Below are 23,996 nucleotides of genomic sequence, written 5' to 3'. Positions count from 1 at the left end.
CACGGATAGTCTGAGCCAACATAATGAAAATAACTACAAATTAATTTACTTATTAAGTTTTATACCACTCGAAGTACCAAGTGATTACTATGTAGAACTAAAAAATAAAATTCATCTGAAAGAACAAAAGTTCATGAATTCATGAAATAAAGCAGAAAGAAAGAGGGCTGGTGGGTACCAAATGTCCATCTTCCCAGTCATCTAACTCACAGCTTCCTTGACTCCTGCCTCCCCTCACCCCACATATCTTCTTGTTTGTGCCTTCATGACATCTGTCATCATCTTCTTGCCACTCACACAGCCATGAGCCTATTTTCAACCCGTAGCACTTCTTGCTTGTACTGTGCAATAGACATCTAGTTAATCTCTCTGTCTCAGCCTTCTCCTCCCTTTAATCCATCCTCCATGCAGCTGCCAACAGACTTTTTCGGAAGACCTGTGTCTAACCACATCCCCCTCCTGTTCAGGGAGCTCTGGCAGCAGCTTATTACCTCCAGGATCAAATATTAAGAACTTTGTCAGTTAAAGGTCTTCATAACCTTCCCTCTTTCTACTACTCCACTTCTTATATGTTATTCCCCTCCACACACTCTTCTGATATATAATGTTTTTTTTCTCTTTGTTCAGCTAGTTAGCTCTCCTTGAACTCATTCATTCATTTTACTAATTTCAATCGTGCACCTATGAATGCTAAAGCTGACAATTTCACTCCAAAATCATCTCTTTCCTTCAAACTTATTTTCCTTAAGAGATGTGGATACTTTTGAGAGGAATCAGAGGAAAGCCACAAAAATGTTGACTGGACACATAATGTATCTGTATAGGCTCAAAGAAGATTTTTTTAGCTAGTAGTGGTAGACTTTCAAATATGCCATCTTTATGGTGGCTGGAGGGGTGGTGTTGGTTTGGGAATTATATTATCTTCCTTGATGGGAAACCTTGCTGGGGAAACTCCCTCCATTGATATGATGATGAGTTACTTACATGGGACTTTTATACTGAGTCTTAGGGAGTTGCCAAGGACACTGAGAATTTAAGTGATTGGTCCTTGCTCACTAGCTATTATGTGTCTGAGGCAGGAGGAGAATTCTGGTCATCTTGACTCTTAGGCCAACCCTCTGTTTACCATTATTATGTTGTCTCCCTTATGTACAAAGCAATCAGCAAGCATTTATAAAGTACCTACTGTAGGTCAGATATTTTTCTCTGTTTTGGAAATATAGAAACAAAATTAAAACATTACCTGCGCTTTGAAGAACTTACATTTTAAGGGGCGAAATATCATGTAGATATGTATTTACAGAAGATACGCAAAATAAATACAGAAGATAACACAAAAAAATTTGCAAGAAGACAATAAGTCCTGGGTGGGAGACCATTCCAGTCTTCATTTAGCAGGTGGTACTTGAGCCTCACCTAGAAATAAAGCAGAGATTCTAAGAGGTGTGGTGAAGATTAAGCAGTTTCCAGGCATAAAGGACAGCCATCATGAAGGCAAAGAGATGGGAGATGGATCATGGGAGGAGCAGCCAGAAGGCTAGTCTGGCTCAACCCTAGAGCACAGGAAGGAGAGTAATATTAAGTCAGCTTTTTTCTTTCTGTTCTCAAGACTTACCACTGGGCCTGGCATATACAGTAGTGCTTAATAAATGCATATCGATTATTTGACTTAACCTTTTTGGGTCTGTTTTCTCATCCGTAAAATGAGGGAGTTGAACTCGATGGTCTTTGAGGATTGAGGTCACTTCCATTTCTGAATCTCTGATTGATTTTCCTTGTTGCACAGTCATGAACCAGAGGCAGCTTTCCAGTGTTAGCATGGTAGCAGCCAAGTGAAGCCTTGTAAGTAGGGCGCTGCTGCAGCTCTCCGAACTTGGCCATATTTTCAGTCCAGTGTTCTGAGAGGATACTTTCTTTATATTTGCAGATTTCCCATTTAGAGTGATTTGAATATGAATATAGCTACCCATGTCTCTGGAAAGAAGGAGTTCCTATCTAGTGAAGGAGGAGGTTTCCCCAGGTAGCTCACTCTTCCCTTACTGGAGTGGGTTTATTGTGACAGCTCACCATGTTTTTGCCATTGTTGGCCTTTGTGCCCCAGGAATAGTTATGGCACTGTCAAATTGGGCTCTCTGGCCCCACCCCTATTCCTTCTTAAAGAAGTGCAGAAAAGTATGGAGCATCAGATGACTATCCAGTTCTGTTAATGTCGTAGTTTCTGAACATGGGCACCCATGATGAGGTTGAAGGCATTTGATTTTCTACTTGGGATGGAAACAAACATTTCTTAATTAATGAACTATTGAAACAGAATCTATTTTAACAAAAAAGGAAATGTACCGGCAATGCCATTTGTACCATTCCCTGCTGGGACTCTGTAGATGCAGATGCTAACACACAGTGGGCCAAGTGTTTTCAGGTCATCAGAAAGAGTGTGACCGTTGTGTGGAAGGACTTTGAGTTTCAACACCATTATTTAAAGCCTTGATGATTTGCCATTTTCTTTAAGCACAAATTGGGACTGAAACAAAATAAAAGATGGTTGGCACGAAAAGTGTATTTTTTTGATAAATATCTTTTAGCTTAATTATGAATCATAGAAATTAATTTAGAAATGATAGATTCCTCTTGCAAATAAGATCATGACATTTGTGGGAGTTGTTTTACATGCATAATGCATTCAATTACTTTTCTTTTTTAATTACAGGAGTTGTAAACCTGTATTAATATAGAATGCAGAATTAGAAAGCTTTGAGGAATTTAATTGAACCTAAATTAGAAAATGCTTAAGTCCCATGTATTTTTGTCTGGACTGGAAAATGGATAGGCAGGTTTGAACCTAAGAGACTGGAGAATGAGCAGGACTTAGCGGCTGATTGGGTGCGAGGGACAAAGGACAACTTTGAGATGACAAACTCTACTTACTTTTCTAGAGTACTTGGAAGTTTGCAAAGTTCTTTCCTTATATTACTCCTGTGAAGTAGATAATAATAACACGGTTCCCATTTTATAGATGAGAAACTTGAAACTTACTGAGCCTACGTCATTTGCCCATTTTCTCACAACTAGTAACTGTTGGACCCAGGATTTGAATGCAGGTCTTTCCTTACTCTGCGGCCAGCCCTGTTGCCATTCTGCCAAGCTCTAATGGGGAAAATGGTGGTGATATTGACCAAAAAAAAAAGGGGGGGGGGGTTAAGAAAAGGAACATGTTTGAAGGAAATGCATGCATTGTGTTTTAGGCTTATTTTTTAAAGAGTATAGTGGGACATCCAAGTGGAAAATTCCCGGCAGGCAGCTGGTGATATTGGAATTGGTCCATAGGTCAGAGGTAGAGAGATGTTGATGGGAGGGAGAGTGAAGAAGCATCCCCCTAGGAGTATATCTGCCAGATGTATACTGCCCCATATTATACACTACTCTCATAATGACCCAGTGTTACACAGAACAGTCAGTGAGTGTGGGACAATCAGTTCTAGGGGCGCTGAGCTGAAGAGTAGTATGATGAGAGGTAGCTGGTTAGAAGGGCAGGGGACTGAGTGGATCAACACTGAGGGAGCATAAGAGCAGAAGCAGAGAAGGCCAGATTAGACCCAGGGTCTACATGGAAAGGGGGAAGGTAGGAGCGAGGTGACAGGTTGGGTAGGAATCCCTAGAGCTGAACTGTTCTGCTCTTGGGATGACTGACTAATGTCATCTAGGCAGGTTTGCAGCATTATGTCAGGATTTGGTGAGATTCCTTCACATTTATTGAGAGCCCTTTAGTTGGGCCAGAATAATGCAAGGTATGGTGCTAAAACAGAAGATTGCCTTTAATAATGTTTTGGGTTTTTGGTTTTTTTTTTTTAATTTTGGAGACTGAGTCTCCGTATCTTTCTCAAGTCAGAGATAAATGGCAGCCTCTCCCTGTCCTGACTCTCCACTGATGAACACAAAAGCTTTGAGCTTTTCCCATTTCTGACCTGAACCACTTCTCCCCTCCTTAGTTTAGTGGCTGCCTGCTCCTTGGGGCCCGCCATATTGGTGCTGGTCTTAGTGCACACACCCACTTGTCTTTAGCCCTACTCTAACTCCAAAGTCCTGAGTTCAAGTGACCCACTGGCATTACCCTCCCCCAGCATCAGGGATTACAGGTAACTCTATTGATGCCTAATTAACTGTAAAAATAGTTGCTCTCTTCAGTACCATAGGGATTTCGTTAAATGTGTGTCCTTCCTCCACCAGGACTCACTGTAAGCCTAGGCCTTAGGAGTTTTGGGAACCAGAAAGATTCATACCCCAGTTTGTACCCTGGTGGCTGACGTTTTGAAGATGAATCTGTCTAAAGTTAGAGTTTTCTTAGGCGTTAGGCCTAGTCCACTGATGACCAGTATTCCAGTTGTATCTTCTCTGTAGTATGTAGTCATAGACAGTTGTTTAGAGCACTGGGAGATTCAATGCCTTGCCTAGGGTCACAGAGTTAGCATGTGTTGGAAGTGGCACTGTAGCCCAAGTCTTTCTGGCTTTTAGACCAGCTCTACCCACTAGGGTCATTTTGCCTCTCCTTAATCCTCTCCTTATCCTTACAGGTAAACTTTTTAAACCAGTCTCAATGTTGTTTTACTCTTAGAGCAAACATTTTAATTAGCTACTTAAAACAATAGTGGCTCTGTGGAACAGCCTTCTGTGTTCTAAGTTAGAGGTCCTATTCTAGTTTACAACTTTTTTAATTATAAAGATAACTGGTCATACTTACAAAGCCTACAGAAAGAGATTTGGGTGGGGATTTGATGTACCCTCAAATATATTGGGTACTTTCCTGCTCCTGCTCTTGTCTTCATATTGTCTTGCCTTCATGAAATGGTCTTTTGCTTCTCAGAATGTTGCTCATCCTTCAAAGTCTAGCTTAAACATTATTACTTTCATGATCCTTTTTCTGGTTCCTCCTAGCTAAAAATATCTCCTTCCTTTGTGCTCCTATAAACTTTTTTTTCCCATTTTATCGTCTTTCCTCCATCTATTCTATTGCACTTAGAGATCTCACCAGCTCCCATGTTTGCACTTATCAGTTCTATGCAGATGACTCTCAGAAGGACTTTTTTATCCCTAACTTCTGTGCTGACCTCCATTCTCACATCTCCAAGTGTCTCTTAGACATGTTGAACTGGATGTCCCATAACTATCTTAAAATTGAACTGATTATCTTTCCTCCTAACCCAAAGCCTCCCCACTTCCAAAATTCCATATTACTGCACAGGAGGTACCACCACCTTCTAGACATCCAGGCTTATAGCCTTGTTGTTATCCTTCATTCCTCACTCTCTCACCTCCCATGTGTAGTCAGTGGTCGAGTTCTGTCATTTCCAGCTTTTCATACACTCCTCTCCTCTGACACTATTATCACCCTACTCGAGGCCCTCATCAATTCGTGCCTGGTTTATTATAGTAGATACTGGTTGTTTTCCCTGCCTCAAATTTCTCACCTCTCCGATCTACTCTACACTCAGCTATCAAGTTAATCTTCCCAAAATGCAGATCTGACCTTATCATTCTCTTATTACTAAATTCCATTGGCTCCCTGTTATGTCAAGGGTCAAATAAAATATGCTCTGTTTGGGTTTCAAAGCTGTTTATAAGCTGAACTCTTGCTACCTTTCCAGTCTTCTTACACCTTACTACCCTTTGAGTACTCTGGGATCCGGTAGTACTGGCTTCTTTGCTATTCTCTTGACTGGCCCACACGACGTGCCATCCTATCTCCCCAAACTGAGCACTTTTGCTGGCTATTCTCAATTTCTCCCTCCTTGTCTTTGCCTTCTGGCTTCCCTGGCTTGCTTCAAGTTTCATTTAAAGTCTTCCCTCCTGCAAGAAACCTTTCCTGGTCCTTCTTAATCTTAGGGCCTTCCCGTTGAGACTGCCCCCACCTTCTTCTATATACATCTTGTTTGTGCATAGTTGTTTCTATGTTATCTCCCCCTTTAGACTGTGAGGGACTTTGTTTTTTGCCTTTCTTTGTATCCTCAATGCTTAGTACAGTACATGGCATGGGGTAATTAATGCTTTGTCCATCTTTTTATCCTTCACAGTGTCTGAAAAAGTCTCTTACTCACACTAGCCATTCACTAAATATTTGTTGAATTGGGCCGAATAGACTTAATCATAAAGAACCCTTAATACGTTCTTCTAATACTGGAATGACTTAATGAGATGATATGAGACAAGAAAGAAAGGTTATGTTTTGGCAAGAAGGAAAGGGCATCAGGGTTCAATACCTGCACTAAACTAACCTTTAAGTGGGCAATTAACATTTAAAGAAAATAAAGTTGGGAGTATTTGTGGAGTAATTGCAGAAACCGGGCTAGGAGTTCAAGGTCCCTGTTTCGTTGAGACACTGACGGTCATCGGAAAATGGAGGTTGTGATTTCTAAAAGATGAAATTCAAATGGCAACAATTTCCTCGTTGGGAGGATTAAGGGGAGAGGTGCTTTGTTTAGTTTTGATTGATATTTTTTAGGCTGAAGCTTGTAACCTTCTAAACCAGCAACCCTAAACTGGTTTTCCATTTGCCAGACATTAAGTAATAACATCTCAAGGGAGAAAGAGGTCCAGGTGGGATGCAGTCACCTCAAGGACTGTTCATCTTTTCCGTTGGCTTAGAGAGGATATCAGCAGCAGTGGCCTCAGACAGGGTGCTGACTTTCATGTTTGAAATCGCACTTTCTGTTGAAAGTAGAGTCCTAAAGATGTAACTGTCTAGCAACAAGACTGACAATACTTACATCTGTCTTTCCCACTCTGCATCCCAGTTGTTGTTTTTTTTTTTTTGCCTTCCAAGTAGGTGTTTGCTTTTATGTTAGCATGTCTTGGAATTGCCATCAATTACACGAGTGTAAAAATGTATAAATAGTGTCAGGAGGCATTTAGGTGGTGCAGTGGATAGAGCACAGGGCTTGGAATGAGGAAAACCTGAGTTCAGATCCAGCATCAGACATGGAGTAGAAGTGCAGCCTTGGTTAAGTCACTTAACCTGTGTTTGCTTTAGTTTCCTCCTTTGTAAAATAAAGATGATAATAGCACCTACATCCCAAGGTTGTTGTGAGGATCAAATGAGATAATATTTGCAAGGGGCTTAGCACAGTACCTGGCACATAGTAGGTTCTATGCATATACATTTGTTTAATAGAAATACTATATACTGTACTATACTATATTATATTTAGTATAAATGTTACATACTTCTAGTTATTATTATTGTTATCGTTGGTATTATTATGGATTGGCCAATTGGTCACTAGCAGCCTGAGATCTGAGGGGCAGCTGAATCATTGACCACCAGTTCACACTTCCAGCCTTACTAGAAACTTTAATCAACCATGAATTCAAGAGAAGTCATTTCATCTAGAGGCTTGCTTGCTTATGCCCTGACCTTACTGGGCATTGCTAGTTGGACAGTATTTATCTTGTAAGGGAAGGAGTTGCCTCAAATGAGAAGAGATCCAAGCTCCATGAATGGGTTCACCTTTGTAGAGTTGTCAAGAACAAAGGAATGGAGTTTTCCAAAGGACCGGCAGGCTACTGTTGCATGGAGTAGCGGTAACAGAAAGAAAGGTCTCCACGCCAAGTTCATTTCCTCTTGGGGCTTTATCCGTTCCATAATCTTTGTTTTAGTAGTTAAAACTTATCATTGAGATAGAGAGTTTGATGTATGCATAATTGTTTTTTTTCCTAATTTCAATAACATTATCCCTAATCTTTCTAATTTAGTTTTCACTGTAGTGAAAATCACTCAAGTTATCAGAATCAGTCTTTGTTGTCCTTAATGGAATACTTCACAAAATCCCATTAACAACAAGCAAACAAAATATGAATAATTTTCATGCATCGACAAATATTTTGATTTTGAAAAGATAAGATGAGCTTTTTTCATATTTCCTTTCCCCATTCTCTGGACAAACAGAAATAAATCTTTAATCTTCACTTATCTTTTTCTGAACATACAACTCTGAATCTGCCATTTTGCTTACATTAAAAAATATTCTATATTTGAATAATGCAAATTATTTCCAGTCCCCAGATGATTTTACAGTTATCTGTGTGTCCATATATTTCCTAAGTCACAGGCCAGCAGTATCTTGGGCTCCATGGGAAAGCAAAATGTAGGGGGAGGGGAAAGAATGAAGAGAAAAAGAAACCAAAGCATGTGCTGTAGAAAACTCTGGATCACCCTTGCCTTGAATGTTATTTGGTGGGAGTCGGGTGCTTGGCCCTATCCTAAAGCTTTATGTCAATGTCTGTCTTATATCGTAATATCATGTTCCTAACCTATTGAAATTCTATAGAGTTTCCTCACGTGTTGGTTGAAGGCCAACATGACAACAGTTAGGTCTGTCCCAAAGTCTAGGATTAGCTGGAGCTGTTCAAATGAATTAATCAATTTTTATTCTCCCAGGCACCAAACATGAGTATGCAGCAGATGTTATCATTTTTGCTTAATTCCCCATTAAACATAGGAATGCATTGTGTGCATAAATAGTGCCATTTTTGATAATGGAGAATTTTCATTTAGGCCTAGTACAGTTTATCAGATTTAGGCTGGCCAGAATTTTTTTTATAAAATTTTGTAAAGTGTAGGTAGTTTTTGAAGTATGAATTTGCATGAGTCTGTGAGCCAGTTCTCTTTTTAAATACATCCATACACATACAAAGAAACATGCCTGTGTATGGTTGCTTTAGTTTGCAAAACGTTTCCTATTAAAAATGAAGATGGAAATATTTGGCTACATATTAAAGGCCCAGCAACTCATTAAATTTTGGAATACTATTTATATCTTTATAATACAAATTAACATGATATGAGCATGACACAAGCACAATGAACTTATTGTTGAATTGGAGTCCAGCAACCTTGGTCATTGGTTTATTCTGAAACCCCAATAACTTACAATATGGGAGTTTCACAATCAATCATTGCATAAGCAAATGCAGGCTTTAAGAGAGAAACCGTGCCAAAGGATCGGTCACTGAGGCAACACTATCAACGTGTTGAAACTTTTCTTTTGGCTAAAAAAGAAAGATCAGAGAGAGAGAGAAAGAGATGCGTGATTCATATGCCTGTGTGCCATGTCTGGTTACTCAAATGTTAAGGGAAGTTATGCATAGCAGCCAAGAGTTCAGCATAAACAGCTGACCTTCGTCATGACCATCTTGAATGGGAACATGGTGTTGTGCCTCCAGTGCCAGATCCAAAGCCAAGAAGAACAGCATTTGTACCCTCTTCTGATGAGTGACCATGCCATGGACAAGGCCTCCATTTCCTCATCAGTAAAATGGAAATAGTAATTCCTGTAGTGCCTGCCTCAGGAGCTTGTTACAAAACTCAGATGAGCTAATGGATGGAAAACTCTTGACATATTGTAGAAATGCTCATGACTCCAATGTGGGGTCCCTTCCATTGGGGAAGATTACACACATTCTTTCTTTATGCTAGCAAAGAGCTGTAGTGAAGACTTTGTCTTAGAGCTCCTCTCCTGAAATATTTGTCTTTACATATAAACACTTGGACCTACCTAACAATACGTTTGTGTATACTCATTGCTTTCTTTCAGAACCTGGTAAAGAATCTTCCTGAGCAGAAGGAACTTAGTGCCTTAGCCCAACTGAAGGATGAATATGCCGACCTCTGTGAGCCTGAACAGTTTGGAGTTGTGGTATGTAGTGGAGGGACCCACACAGTCAGCTCAGAGTTATCGTTTGCTACAGATGATGACAAGAAAAGCATTCCAGTTGCTTATTGAGTTTTGTAATTGCTTTTACTGTTGTTCAGTTGTTTCAGTTGTGTCTGAGTCTTTGTGACCCAATTTGGGATTTTCTTGGCAAAGATACTGGGGTGGTTTGACATTTCTTTTCCAGCTCTTTTTACAGATGAGGAAACTGAGGCCAACAGGGTGACGTGACATACTAGTCAGTTCCTGACTCCAGGCCCAGCACTTTATCCGCTACTGCCACACTGCCCAATTACTATTTTCAGTTGCACTGACTGTCAACACGTAAATTTTTTTAAAAAAAGTAATCAATATTTGTCTTTCTCCAATTACATATAAAAACAATTTTTAACATTTTTATGAGTTCCAAATTCTCTCCCTCCCTCCCTCCCTTCCTTCCCTTCACCTTCATTGAGACGGCAAGCAATTTGATAGAGGTTGTGCATGTGTAGTCATGCAAAACATATTTCCAGATTAGTCATGTTGTGAAAGAAAACACAGACAAAAAAAACCCAAGAAAAATAGAGAAAGTTAAAAAAAAGTATGCCTCAATCTGCATTCAGCCTCCATCAGGTCTTTCTCTGGAGGTGGAGAGCATTTTTATCATAAGTCCTTTGGAATTGTTGTGGATCATTGTATTGCTAAGAATAGCTAAATCATTCACAGTTGATCATCTTACATCACATATACTTTTAAATTATTATTTATCCCAGTCTGGAAGCAACCAAGAAGCTGAATGACTTTCATTAGAAGTTGTCAGGGTACCTGATGAGATGTGCTCCATGTCATGATTTTGGTAGTTCATCATAGAGCTAAGCAGTTGGCACCTTTTATGCTCTTCTTGCACTCAAAATACTGTAGATTGATCCTTTTCCTCAAAGAAGGATCCTGTGACTTAGACTTTTATATTTCCAAAATCCAGTTTTAGATTAAAGTTTGAGAGGATACTTACAAAGCAGATTATGATGAAACCCTTGTTTTTGAAGATGTGAAAACTGTTTATTATGCACAGTTGTACTTTAATACATTTCCTCACTCAAATAGATGCAATAGGATTGTGTGGTGCTAGGTGGCACAGTGGGTAGAGCGATGGACCTGGAGTCAGGAAGACTTGAATTCAAAGCTAGCCTTAGACACCTACTAGCTGTGTGACCCTGAGTAAGCCGCTTACCTGCTATTTGCCTCAGTTTCCCCATCTGTAAAATGGAGATAATATTACTATATACCTTCAAAAGTTGTAAGAATCAGAGGGGATAATATTTGTAAAGCACTTTGTACACCTTAAGGTGCTATATAATTATTAGCTATTATCATTATTATTATTATCATCAGTATCATTATTATACCCATAGTATTTAACTTTGAGCATCAGAAACAATCCAGGTGACCAGGTAAAAAAATCTTAGTTAAGTTTTACTTTAATTGAAGTTTTAGAATTAAGGGAAAGGTCAACCAAATTAATTAGGTATTAAATAGAAACACTTTAAGTGACATATATCAAAGATCAAAGATTTCCTAGATCATAGTACCCCTGGAACATTCATCTCTGTGTGATGGTTGTGTGTTTTCAGTCAGAATATCATCCAGGTCCCTGGAAGGCATTTTCCGTGAATGTAGTTTATCTTGGGAAAATGTATTAGTTTTCTAAAGAAGTCATTCAGGAAGAATCTGTTTGGCATCATAGTGAAGAAACAAAGTTTGGAGACATAAAATAACAATAGAGCTTTGAAACTCAAAGCAAAATATAAAATGGAGCAATTTTCTTTATACTCATAACCATAAATAATTCTTTGCCTTTGAGTACGTGAATAGTAACTTGGCCATTTTTTTTCACTGCCCACCATCCTTACACACCCACTTGTTGGAAGATCAAAGATATTATAAAGCAGTTTTTGTAGGCAGTGAGTGATTTAATACACCACCATCTGAAACACCCAGAGAAGTTAGTGAAATATCACATTTAGGAAGGAAATTACTAAGACAATAGTTGTGTCCCTAAATTTCAGCTTTATAGATTGATTATGGGAAATGTCATAAATAACTCCAGTTGACATCTTCCTTGGATGCCTCATTATGACCTCTACGCCAGGGGAATATTAGCTCTATCAAATCTAGCCCAGCTGGAAAGGCTTGGAGAGGGGTGGAATATAATAGGGAACTGTTTTCCCAAGGACTGGCCTGCTTCAATTTGGAAAGGAACATCTCTAGGAGGGCATTCAGGAAGCATCACTATGTGAAGAGGTGTTCATTTGGGGGCTGTTCTTGTTTTGGTCCAGCATTCCTAGAGTTCAAGCTCTTTCTACATCTTGATTTCTTCATCTAATATATTAGCTATCACTCCTAGCTTTGTGTTATCTCTGAATTTGATGAGTATACACACACACACACACACACACACATATGTATATATATATTTTTTTCAAGACATTTACAGAAATTACTGAAAAATATTTAACGGGGAAAGGCTGGGGAAAATATCCCGTGGTCATCTTTTGCAGACTTTCTTGATTGTAGTGTTCATCTCTTCATGCTTTTTCAGTTTGGTCTTTCAGGGAGTTTTTTTTTTCTTTTTTTTTTTTTTCAGGTAGTTCTAAACTGATGCAAATGCACTATCATTCAGCCCATATTTCTTCATCTTTTCTGCAAGAATATTATGAGAGGCTTTATTAAGTGCCTTCTTACAGTGTCCCCAGCTACTAACTTAGTAACCTTACTGAAGATGTCCAATAGATTACATTATCTGTTAGCATAAAAATGTAGTTGAATTTTACTTTTACCTAGGATTTGGCATGACTTTTTTTTAAAAGAAAATTTTATCATCTAATTGGAGTAGCAACTGTCTTTATTATAGGAAAAAGTTAACTAAGGGCAATCTGACTTGTGTTATTAGTAAGAATATGTTTCAGACACAAGTGTAAGAGAAAATAAGAAGTTACAAATTGAGTTGAAGAAAAGTAGATTTCTTAGCATCAACACGTTGGTGTTTTAATAATTTACCTTAATTACATAATCAGTATGCCCATCAATTTTAATAAAGGTCAGTTAGATATTTAAAATGCATTAAGCAGAGGAATATATTGTCATTGGGTTACTTACTGAAATGTCCAACTTGATATCTGTCCTGTTTCTGAATGAAAATTGGCGTACCACATACATTTTCATAGCTTTAGAACAATTATATGTTAAATCAAACATTTGGATGCTTTTGAAGTATAATCTTAATTTCAAGTGAAAATCACAATCAGTGTAATTTCTCCTTGTGACAGACACTTGGAAGGCATGTCCTCGTGGGATTGGTGATGTTAATGTACTTACTGGTATTGGCGTTGTCAGCATAAGCTTAGGCCAGTGGTTCTCCAAGCATGATCTGGGGACTCCTGGTGGTCCCTCACACCCTTTTAGAGGGTCTGAAAGGTCAAACCTCTTTTCATAATAATGCTAAGATATTTAAATTTCTAATATAGTAAATATTGATAGATTACAACCCACATGAACAAAAGCTCTTGGGAAGTCTTCAGTTTTTAAGAATGTAAAGGGGAAGGGGTTCTAAGACCAAAAAGTTGGAGAACCACTGTCTTAGACTCATGCTAGGAGGACGACATAAGCTCTTGCAGGTTTGCCTAGAAACCTGATGAAAATCCTGGCATTCCTGAAATCCTGGTTTCCTTCTGGAGTGGGCTAATACTGGTTTGCCTGGGGAAGCCTGGCCACACAGCCGGCCAATGGCTTGCTCCCTAACCTTTCCCTTTCAGACTCTAGTTTAGGACATCATCTTAATTACACACATTTCTTTGGCTTTAAGAAAAATCCACAAACCTTATCAGGAAAGGCTATGACAGAATTCCCAGCAGGAGTGTGGAATGTTGAGTATCTCTACCTGGGGATACAGACCCATATTGTGTATGTCTGTTAAACTAACACATCTTCTGAGGAAAGGAAGGCAATAATTAGTTCTTTTAGTAATCGGTACTTTGTTTTTCTGACTTCAAAATTACCCATATTTTTTCAATTAAAAACATTGTGAAGCTATAATCTGACAAGAAGACGTGGAGAGTTGAGCACATGAAAACCTTTACAATGGAAGGCCTGGATTACCAGCACCTGCTGCTGGCCCATTGGAATTTTTACTTTGTGTTTTAAAATGTCTGGGGCAGGAAGGCCACTCCCTTTCCAGTGAAATTTGGGAGCACCATTCCCAAGCCAAGATGAACTGAAATGGAGGCATTCTATTAAAGATGGCATAATAGGGTTAAAAGGAAATAATCATTTTTCCCCTGCATCCACATGGCTGGATCCTACTGGGTTGTAAGCTCTTTGAGGATAGAAAGTAAGCTGGATGTTAGCAAAATATTGTGTGGCTCCCAGTGCCTGGCACAGTGCTTTGCACACAGTAGGTGTTAAAGGTTTATTGACTTAAACGGATCATTCGTTTTCATACAGAATACTGACTTCTCTGGGTTGTTAGCAATGTAATATTTTTCACATTTGCTTACTTGCTGATGAAGTCACATGTCTTTTTCTTTCTTTCTTATTATTCCAAGTATTCTGTATTTTCTAATTAATGTCTTTAGTATATCCACTTCTTTTACTTCTCATGGGTATGTGTATGTGCTGTATGTTCATCTTGAGAGGTACCTTTAATTTTCTCTGGAAAAAAAAAATCAGTTGGCTTGATGATTTTTGGAGGTACAAATTGGTTACATAAAGTCTTCTGTATATTATAATTTTCCCATGCAGGCTTTCGTGTTCTTGTTCCTTTTATTTTTTTCCTCCTAATTCATGTGCCTATTTCTGTCAGTGGCACTGCCATTAACTCAGTCACCCTGGCTGTTATCTTTGCCTCCTTCTCCCTCACCACCCACATTCACAGCATTTTCAAATCTTGTTGATTATATCTTCACAATACCTTTCACAGACCTCCAATCCTTTCTATTTTTAGTGCAGATGCCCTAGTACAGGCCTGCATTGCTACATCCCAGGACTGTTTTAATCCATTGACAAACTTTTATTAAGTACCTGTGTTGTGCAAGTCCCTGTACTTGGTACTGAGCCTATAAAGATGAAAAACAATGGAGTCCCTACCTCGGAGGAGCTTACCGTAAGTATTGTCCAGGAATGTGACATCTACACAGCTCATTATCATATAGCAGGCCACCCTTCCACATGCATGGAAGGCACTCCCTCCTCTGCTCTACTTCTGGGAACACCCAGCTCTTTTCCAAGGCTCAACTCAAGTGTTATCTCCCAGGAGGGAACAGAATTTTCTGGTTCCCTCTAGTTGTTAGGGGCTCTCCCTCAATCATTTTGTATTTCTTTTGTATACGTAAAGGAGAATTGGCACCTGAATTGGTAACCTCCCCCCTCCCCCAATTAGTCCCCATATCTTTATTAGGTGAGAATCTCTCTATTGAGTCAATTGTAAGGTTGAACTGAGTGTGAGCAAGGCCTGGACCCTTTTGTGGAATCAATTAATCAGTCAAAGGCTTTAGATTAGATGCAGAAAATCCTTAATTTAGAACTGCACAGATAATATCTTGGTTCTCATTTCCTTAAATCTAGTTACCTTTTTCTGTTTCTCTTGACTCCTGTGTTTTCAATTTTTTGTTTCTGCTCAGTTTTGATCGAAAGTCCTCTATATTATTAAAGTTCCATTTTTTTCCCCTTGTAGGATTATACTCAGTTATTCATGGTTGGAAATGTAATAACTCTCAAGAGTGTTCTCTCAAATTGCAGTCCCAGAGGGTAGACTGCTCTCAAGACTCCTGGGGCTAATACTGGGGGTGGCTATTTCTACTGCTGTAGCTCATAATCCCCCACTGTTAAGCTTCCTATTTACAATAAGTCATTAGGCTTAACTACCTTTTATTAAAGACATGTACTAAGATGGTATAGCATTGTATCACATTAATGTACCACAACTTGTTCCACCTTTCCCTAGTTGACGGTATCCCCTCAGTTTCCAAATCTCTGCCAACACAAAAAGTAAATTTTTTTTTAATGTAATGGATCCTTTTCTCTCTTTATTTGATCTATTTGGGGGTATATACCTAATGTTGATATCACTGGGTCAAAGGGTATACACATTTTAAGAACTTTGGAGGAATAATTTCCAGATTATTTTCCAGATTACTTTCCAGAATGACTGAACCAGTTCACATCACCACCAGTAGCATATTAGTGCACCTATTTTCCCACACGCCTCCAGCATTTTCCTTTTTTGTTAATTTTGCCAATTCAAGGAGTGTGGCAATAGAACCTCAGAATCACTTTTAATTTTCATTTCTTTAATTATTAGGGATTTAGATAATTTTTTCATATGACTATTAATAGCTTTGATTTTATCTTCTGAAAACTGCCTATTTATATCTTCTGACCATTTGTCAACTGGGGAATAGCTCTTATTCTTGTAAAGTTGACTTATTCCCCTATATACTCTCATAGTCATCTGTAGCTTATCTTGGTATACCCTGTGAAATCTTCACCTAAACCTAATTTCTGCTGGACTTCCTTTCAGTTTTCCTAACAATTATGAGTTCATGCCCCAGTGGGCAGGATCTTTGTGTTTATCAAACAGTAGACTACTGTGTTCATTTGTTTCTGTATACTGTGTACCTAATTTGTTCCCCTGATCAACTCCTTTTCTTACCCAGTACCAAATGTTTTTCATGATTATAGCTTTGGAACATAAATTAAGATCTGGTACTGCCAGGCCTTGTTCCTTCCCACTTTTTTCTGGTAACATTTTAACTGATTTTTTTATGTCATTAATCACATCGTCTAAATTTGGGGAAAAAAATGTAATGCCTATTTACAGATTCTGTGTACAAAGGGTATATATTTCCTTTTTTTGTTATACTCATTCTTGCTGCATATTTTAGGACCTAAAGAAAATTCTGAACGGCAATATTTGGTGCGCATGTGGGTTCAGGGCTGTCTTGTAATAATTTTGTTACCCTCTCATAGGTCTGGAGCCCACAGTTTCCTGTTGCCCTAGATATATTACAAGAAAGGAAAGGGAGGAACTCTCTATATAGAAGTATCTATTGCTCTTTGATTGGTGCTAGCTAATAATTGGAAATAATTTCTATTTCCAACTATTGGACAATGATTGAGTAAATTATTGTAGGTTATTATAATATATTGTTATGGTACCATAAAAATGACGCATATAAAGAGTACAAGGGAATCTAGAGAGATCTGTATTCCACGATGAAACATGTGGTAAACACTATCAAAGAGAATAGACCCTTCTAAGTGGGTGGTTTGGTTCACTTGAAAAAGAACTGGATTTGGAGTCAGTTGAAATCCCATTTGACCTTGGGCAAGTCACTTCACCTCTATGTCTCAGTTTCTGTAAAATGAAGGAGTTGGACTAACTGATGCCTGACATCCCTTGTAGTCCCAAATAAATGCACATATTTGCAAAGGGCACAAAGCACATATACATATATATTATTGTGCTTCTTTTGGTATAAAATTACATTTGTCTATTTTAAATAAAAATGACAGTTGTTTACATTTTTGAGTTTTAGCATGGAAATTTGATCCATATTTGCTTTAATAGCTCACTTGTTCATTTTGGACAAGAATACACACACACACACACACACACACACAAATACATACATGTAAGAAAGAGCATTGGATTTAGAATCAGAAGACCTGGTGTCAAATCCCATTGCCACCACTTACCAACTCTGTGACCACTGGAAAATCACTTAACCTCTCTGCTTCAGTTTCCTCATCTGTCAAACAAGAGAGGGCTGGTCTAAATGACTTCTGAGGTCGCTCCCAGCTCCAAAAAGATGAGCTTCAGAAAGATTGCAGGCTAATGATAGGCTCTCTTTCTACATGTAGCAGCATGGTTATAGGGATCCCTTGGTTATAGGGATCAGTCTATGTGCACACGCGTGAGCATGAGCACACATTGGCATGTGCTTTAATGGTTGTTGCCTTTTTTTGCAAATGAATGTGACATTGGGATGGCGGAGCAGTATTCACCAGCTGCATAAGTAGTGAAGTATGTAAGACTTAAATTATAAACAAAAGTACGTCCAACTCTGTGGGGAAATAACCCACTTGTAGCTGCTCTCACTGCATTTTTTTTAACATAGTGCAAATCAGCACAAGAAGTGAGAGCCCGTTGATGTGGTTTTGATAGACAAGTACCTCATAACACAAATAAATCCCTGCCATAATACACCACTGTGGTCAATGTCCCACAGCACTTCAAGGAATGAATAATAAAACAAAGAATGCCAGTCATCTTCAGTGCTGCAAGGGATGACAACTGAAAACAAACGTATTTCAACATAGTTTTTGTTCTATTTACTTGTATCACTTAGGTGTACTCAAGTGTCTTTTAATAATTCTATACCTGGCTGGGGATGTATTATTTATATATGTTAGTTAGCCTAGCACACTGCCTTGCACTGTAGTAAACTTGTTTAATTGATTGGAATCAAAGACTTCTCTTCAACAGGAAATGTTGTTGCCTGTTCTGTCAGTTTCCTGCTGGAAAGGAGTCATTGGCTCTGTCTTGTCTGTGGGATTCCATACAACCTCCTTGCTTTGGCAGCTCCAGCCCTTTGGAGAGCAGCTCCAAGTGATCTTTCCAGGCAGATTGCACCGCACGCCCTCAGGCACTTGATGTTCCAACCAAACTCACCTGTTTGTTGGTCTCCATTTTTACCTCTGTGCTTGTGACTCTCTTTTGCATCTTTTCACCCTCCTGGCATCTTAGCTCCCTTCAAGGCTCAGCTCAGGTGCCATCTCTTCTAAGGGGCTTCTCCTGATTTGCCCCCATAGTGCTTTCTTCCCCCCTCACCCACCCTACCCCCAGGACTTAGTAGTTATTTTGTATGTGTTCTCTAATTCCTTTTATGTGTATATGAAGCTACTGCAGGAAGGGATTACTTTTATCCCCAGAAGTCTAGCATGGGCCTGGCACATAATAGGTACTTAATAACTACGTGTTGAAGTGTGGAGCTATCTTTTGTCTAGGAATGGATTTTGTTTGCATAGTTATGCTACCTTCATTTGCAATGCCCTTAGTGATGTTACAGATCTCGTTTTTGTACATTTCTAATCTTTGATTCTCACTGGAGCCCTATTGGAAAAGTCAGGTGAGGGTTGAGATTGTCATTTGATAGGAAAGAAAACTAAGGCTCAGAAGGTTAAGTTACTATGTACTCTCTCACTTTGGCTACCATACTTCAACTGCCTTCTCCTTCCACCTCGGCAAGCACAAGCACCTTCTCATGTCAGTGAGTTTCTCACAGAACCTGCATTTTGAAGAAGGCCTCAGAGTAGCCATGCTTTATTCTCCACGTTATACCAGTATATTCCTCCCTCCTCATGGGTACTTTCTTCCCATTATCCAGTTCCCTGTTATATATTATTTTCCCCCATAAGAATGTAAGCTCTTTGAAGGCAGGGACTGCATGTATCCCCATATATTTATTTGAGGAGCACAGCACTGTATCTCTCTCCCGATAAACTTTTAATAAATGCTTATTGACTGACTTGCCCAAGTAACATATCTAAGGAGTGGTGGAACCAATCTAAGGGAATTGTACTAAGGGAAAGAACTCCCGAAGGTGAACTCTGACTCTTGGGAACAGGCTTTTGACTTTCTCTTAATATTAGTCCCTGGGCAAATCTGTTAACTTCTCGGCATCTGCACAACTCTCCAAATTTTGCGGAAGGTGTGAATGTGCATTGCTAGAGAGAGATTGCTCATTTGGGAGTCCTGAGTTAGTGAAACCACATGTCTAGTTTACTATTCCTACTAACTGAAGCACCATGAATAAAAATAGGAAAGTGAGACAGTCTCTGTTCTCAAGGAACTCGTTCTATTTGGGAGAGAGAGACCACACGTATGGAAGAATTCAGCAGCAGGTTGGTTAGAAGAGTCTAACTGCTCCCAAGGGGGCAGCTTCAGGATGGATGGCAAAGTCCATTTATGGGTCATTAGGGTACATTGTCAATTCCTGGGAGTCTGGTGGGTATGATAACAGCAGATACAGGCCTAATGGACTGAAGAGTATAGTGATAATAAACATGCCTTTATTAAGTGCTTATTGTCTACCAACCACAAATGGTGGTCCAATATCTTATTGGAAAGATTGTAATTGGTAGCTCCCTGCCCATACAAGGACAAGGGCTGAGAGAATTAGAGAGTCCTGACCCATCACTATTGAGAAGGAAGGAGCAGGCCATAGGATTGGAGTAGAATAGGGACTCTGAAGGCAGTTCATAGTGCTGTGGAGAGACTGCTGGCCTTAAGAATGAGAAAAACTTGAGTTCAAATTTGACACCAGAGTTACTACAGATTTGACATTGGTCAAGTCACTTAACCTCTCTGAGCCTCAGTTTCCTCATCTGTAAAATAGGAATAATAATAACTGCTTCCTAGGGTTGTTATAATTTTCAAATGATCTGACTTGTAAAATTCCTTACAAACAGTAAAACAACATATTAATGCTAGCTATTTTCATGGCAGCTAGGTGGTATAGTGAATAAGAACACTGGACTTCAAGTCATGAAGATCTGAGTTCAAATTCAGCTTCCTATACTTACTAGCTGTGTGACCCCTGAGCATGTTACAAGAGCTTTTCTTTTTTTTTCCTTTTCTTCTTTTTTTTTTTTTTTTTAAGCAGAGGCTGAATAATTCATCCATTGGCAAGGGGGTACAATATATGTCCATGAATGTTGTTTTGAACTTTAAATTTCAAAGAATGAATTAGGAATGTAAATTGGTAGATCATAATCAGCGTATACTACTTGTTTGGACAAATGCTAAGTGATTATCTGGACATGCAGACCTTGAAGGTATATTGCTTTTATTTCTTTGAAAGAATCCAAAAAATAATAAATTAATTGTCTAGAATTCCTACTCTATTAGTGAGGTGGAATATAAGGGGAATGGAAAAGAAGTGGCATCAAAATTTGAAAGCCTTTATTTGACACGTAACAGAAATTAGTGATCTGTAAATTCTTGTCCAAAATCTGCTATACTCAGACAGAACTGGGTCATATGCTAAAATATCTAGGGACAGGATGAGACCCCCTGAACCAAGAGACTTCACATAATCTTCTGTCTTTAGAATTATTCTTCAGATCGCCTTTTTTATTTGGAAAGGATACTCATTCCGAAGGGTGACGCCTGCCTCACAGGAGACATATTAAAGAACCAAAGGAGAGATCTGAATGAAGTGGGTCAGGTTGAGAGAATGAAGAGAAATAACGATTTATATTTCCACACCAAATTTGGTTATAATTTTCCCCTCTGATAGATCAAATTGCAAGAGCTCCAAGAAAGATTGGATTATGCTTTTCTGATGAGGAAAGACAGATGGAATTAGGCTTTAGTTCAGAGTGCTGTAGACTTCCTTGTGGAGGCAGCTGAGTGGTACTATGGATAGAGCTCTGCCCTTGGAGTCAAGAAGGCCCATGTTCAGATCCTGCCTCAGACAGTTGCTAGCTGTGTGATCTGGTTAATTTGCTTAACCTCTCTCTGCTTCAGTTTCTTCATCTGTAAAATGGGGATAATAATAGCATCTAATTCACAGGACTGTTGTGAGGATAAAATTTTACATACACACACATGTATGTGTGTGTGTATACATATATATATATACACACACACATATACACATATATATTATAAAATATATATGTGTGTGTGTATATGTATATATGCACTCCCTAAAGATCTATAGAAACGCTAATAACTATTTTTATTATTATTCCTATGTTAGTGGTAAAATCTCTTTTTAAACATCAGGCCAAACAATATCTTGCTAAGTACATACTATATGTCTGGCACTGTGCTTGGAACAAGGAATGTGTATGAATATCTATGTGATTAGAAATTAGAATCCTTTTTTTGTTTGTTTAGAATATGCTTCTCTCTTAGCCCAGTCACTCATTGCTAGACTGAAAATTGTTATGTGTAGGCCAGGTTTTTTTATTCATAGGTTATGAAAGATTAAGAAAGCGTTCATAATTGTGGCAACTGTTCCAAAGGGAATGTCTAATGTGCACTCAGGCTCTGAAACAAGTAATTAAAACCAAGATGAACTGCTTTGGACAAAACCAACATAAGGATCTTTGAAATGTGTACTTTAAAGTAAGTTCCTATGATTTTACCATGACACATTTAGCATCCATATCCTGCCATTTGTTTGAAATTCTTTATAAAGAACATGAATGTTTAATATATATATATATATATATATATACACATATGTATATATATAATGAATAGAAATCTAAGGAGTACTTCATACTCTTGAAAAATGTATTAATTGCTCAATCACAGCCAGTATGAGGATTTTAAACAGCATATCAATAGGTAATTTCTTAGGAAATCAAGCCTCACCAGTGTTGTTTGCCATTGCCTCTCTGCATTTGGCCTACTCATTCCTCTCAATATCCTGCAGCAGATTTTCCTAAATTATCTTGAGGAAGGCCCTTGAAAGTATATGCATTTGAGGAGGCCATTAATAGTGCAGTCATCGTACATAAATGTACCTGTCGAACCTGACTGATTCTCTAATGAACGTGGTCACTCTCATTATACTGGGTTGTCCAAGGTGAATAGCGCACTGTTTTCCGAGAAACTTCTGGTACACTCTCCCAACTGGATATCTAAGGAAAAACATAAGGTTAAAAAGACCCTTCTAGGAGGTACAGCTTATGGAGTTGTTATAATCCAGAGCTCTGCATGAGCTTCTCTCTTGCCAGAGGGAACTCTAAAGGAAACTTTCTTTTTTTTCCGAATGTGCATTGTTACAGAGAATCCCTTTGTCTTGCAGATGAGCTCAGTGAAAATGTTAAGACCTCGTCTCCATAGCATCCTTTTCAAGCTCACGTTTGAAGAACATGTAAACAACATCAAACCCAGCATCATGGCAGTAACTCTAGCCTGTGAAGAAATGAAAAAGAGTGAAAGCTTTAATCGACTCTTAGAGCTGGTTCTCCTGGTTGGCAACTACATGAACTCAGGCTCCCGAAATGCCCAATCGCTGGGTTTCAACATCAACTTTCTTTGTAAGGTAGGTTGAAATGTAATCACATTCTCAGAGAAGCTGATGATTGTGGCTACTTGCATTACTGATTTAAATTGTTAAAAACAAAAACACACAGAAACACCAAAGGAAAGACTGAGTTAGGAAAACAAGGAGAAAGTTCTTTTGTGCTCCTTCCATGCCATGACCCTCGTAGCCTTGAATTCAGGTGCCCTAGTATTTTTCTTTCTCAGAGTGCAATTTTAAATGTGATTTAGAAACCCGAAAATCCAACCTTCACGCGAGTCATAATGAATATGAATCACTCTTTAAGCTCTCATTTTATTCCGACTAAGACAAAATAAAAGATTATTAAATAAATGGAAAATGGATGAGATGAGGTTGTTGAATACTTAAGCCTTTGTATGCCTAGACATGCATGCAGATTAGGCATGGCTTAACTAGCTTTTACCATGTACAGAGGCTACACTGTAGTGAATCTGGAATATGGAGATTGGGCATGTAACCTTTATGTTTCTTAGCAAAATCTCACAGCTCTTTTCTTTATCTTTGAATTAAAAGTGATCCCTCTTGCCACCCCTAAATAAAAAGTAATGCTTTGGTAGTTGTCACATGTATGCTTGTGTAGTAATAGTTTTTCAGTGATTTGATTTATTTCCCTTTTCGACATTTGCTAGTTCCAGGATTCTCTTGTATTAATTGAAAGTTGGAAATCTGTAGTGCATTGCATGTTATATTATGACTTGATGACTGCTCTGATATTGGGGCAGCAATCTAGGTCTTCCTGACTTCTCAGCCAAGGTGGCCATTTATTAAAGAGCATAAACATTGGAGTTGGGGTCAGAGATGCCCTAAGCTCTTCTGCTCTCACCATGTGACCATGGGCAGGTCTCCCAACCTCTTTGAGCTAGGACCATCCTTTATAGATTATACTTGTATTGCCCTAGTATCTCCTAGGATTGTTTTAAGGAAAACACATTGCAAATGACAGGAGCCTAGGTGAATGTCCTGATCCCAGTGGCCATCTAATCCAACCTCTACATAAAGGGAATCTCCTCTTCCTGAAGATCTCCAAGGAGGGGAATCCTCCCACACCTCCTTTGGGGCAGCTTGAATTATTAGGGTATCAAATCTAAACTGGCCTCTCTGCACCTTCCATCCATTGCTTCTGGTTCCTGCCAAATGGAACAAATCTCATCCCTTTTCTACATAAGAGCCCTTC

At 38.8% G+C, this 23,996-nt stretch overlaps 1 protein-coding gene across 1 annotated transcript in view; it reads left to right on the top strand.

Moving 5' to 3' along the window:
- The window catches only part of DIAPH2 (diaphanous related formin 2), a 770,217-nt gene that overhangs the window by 302,725 nt on the left and 443,496 nt on the right, over positions 1-23,996 (top strand). Inside the window, exons 21-22 of the mRNA XM_027838327.1 lie at positions 9,585-9,686; positions 22,562-22,801. Of these exons, the coding sequence (XP_027694128.1) occupies positions 9,585-9,686; positions 22,562-22,801 (342 nt within the window). The remainder of the gene's footprint in view (positions 1-9,584; positions 9,687-22,561; positions 22,802-23,996) is intronic.

Source organism: Vombatus ursinus, unplaced genomic scaffold, assembly GCF_900497805.2.
Source record: "Vombatus ursinus unplaced genomic scaffold, bare-nosed wombat genome assembly UNPS02004577.1, whole genome shotgun sequence".
NCBI lineage: Eukaryota > Metazoa > Chordata > Mammalia > Diprotodontia > Vombatidae > Vombatus > Vombatus ursinus.
This window is presented reverse-complemented; position numbering and strand designations above follow the sequence as displayed.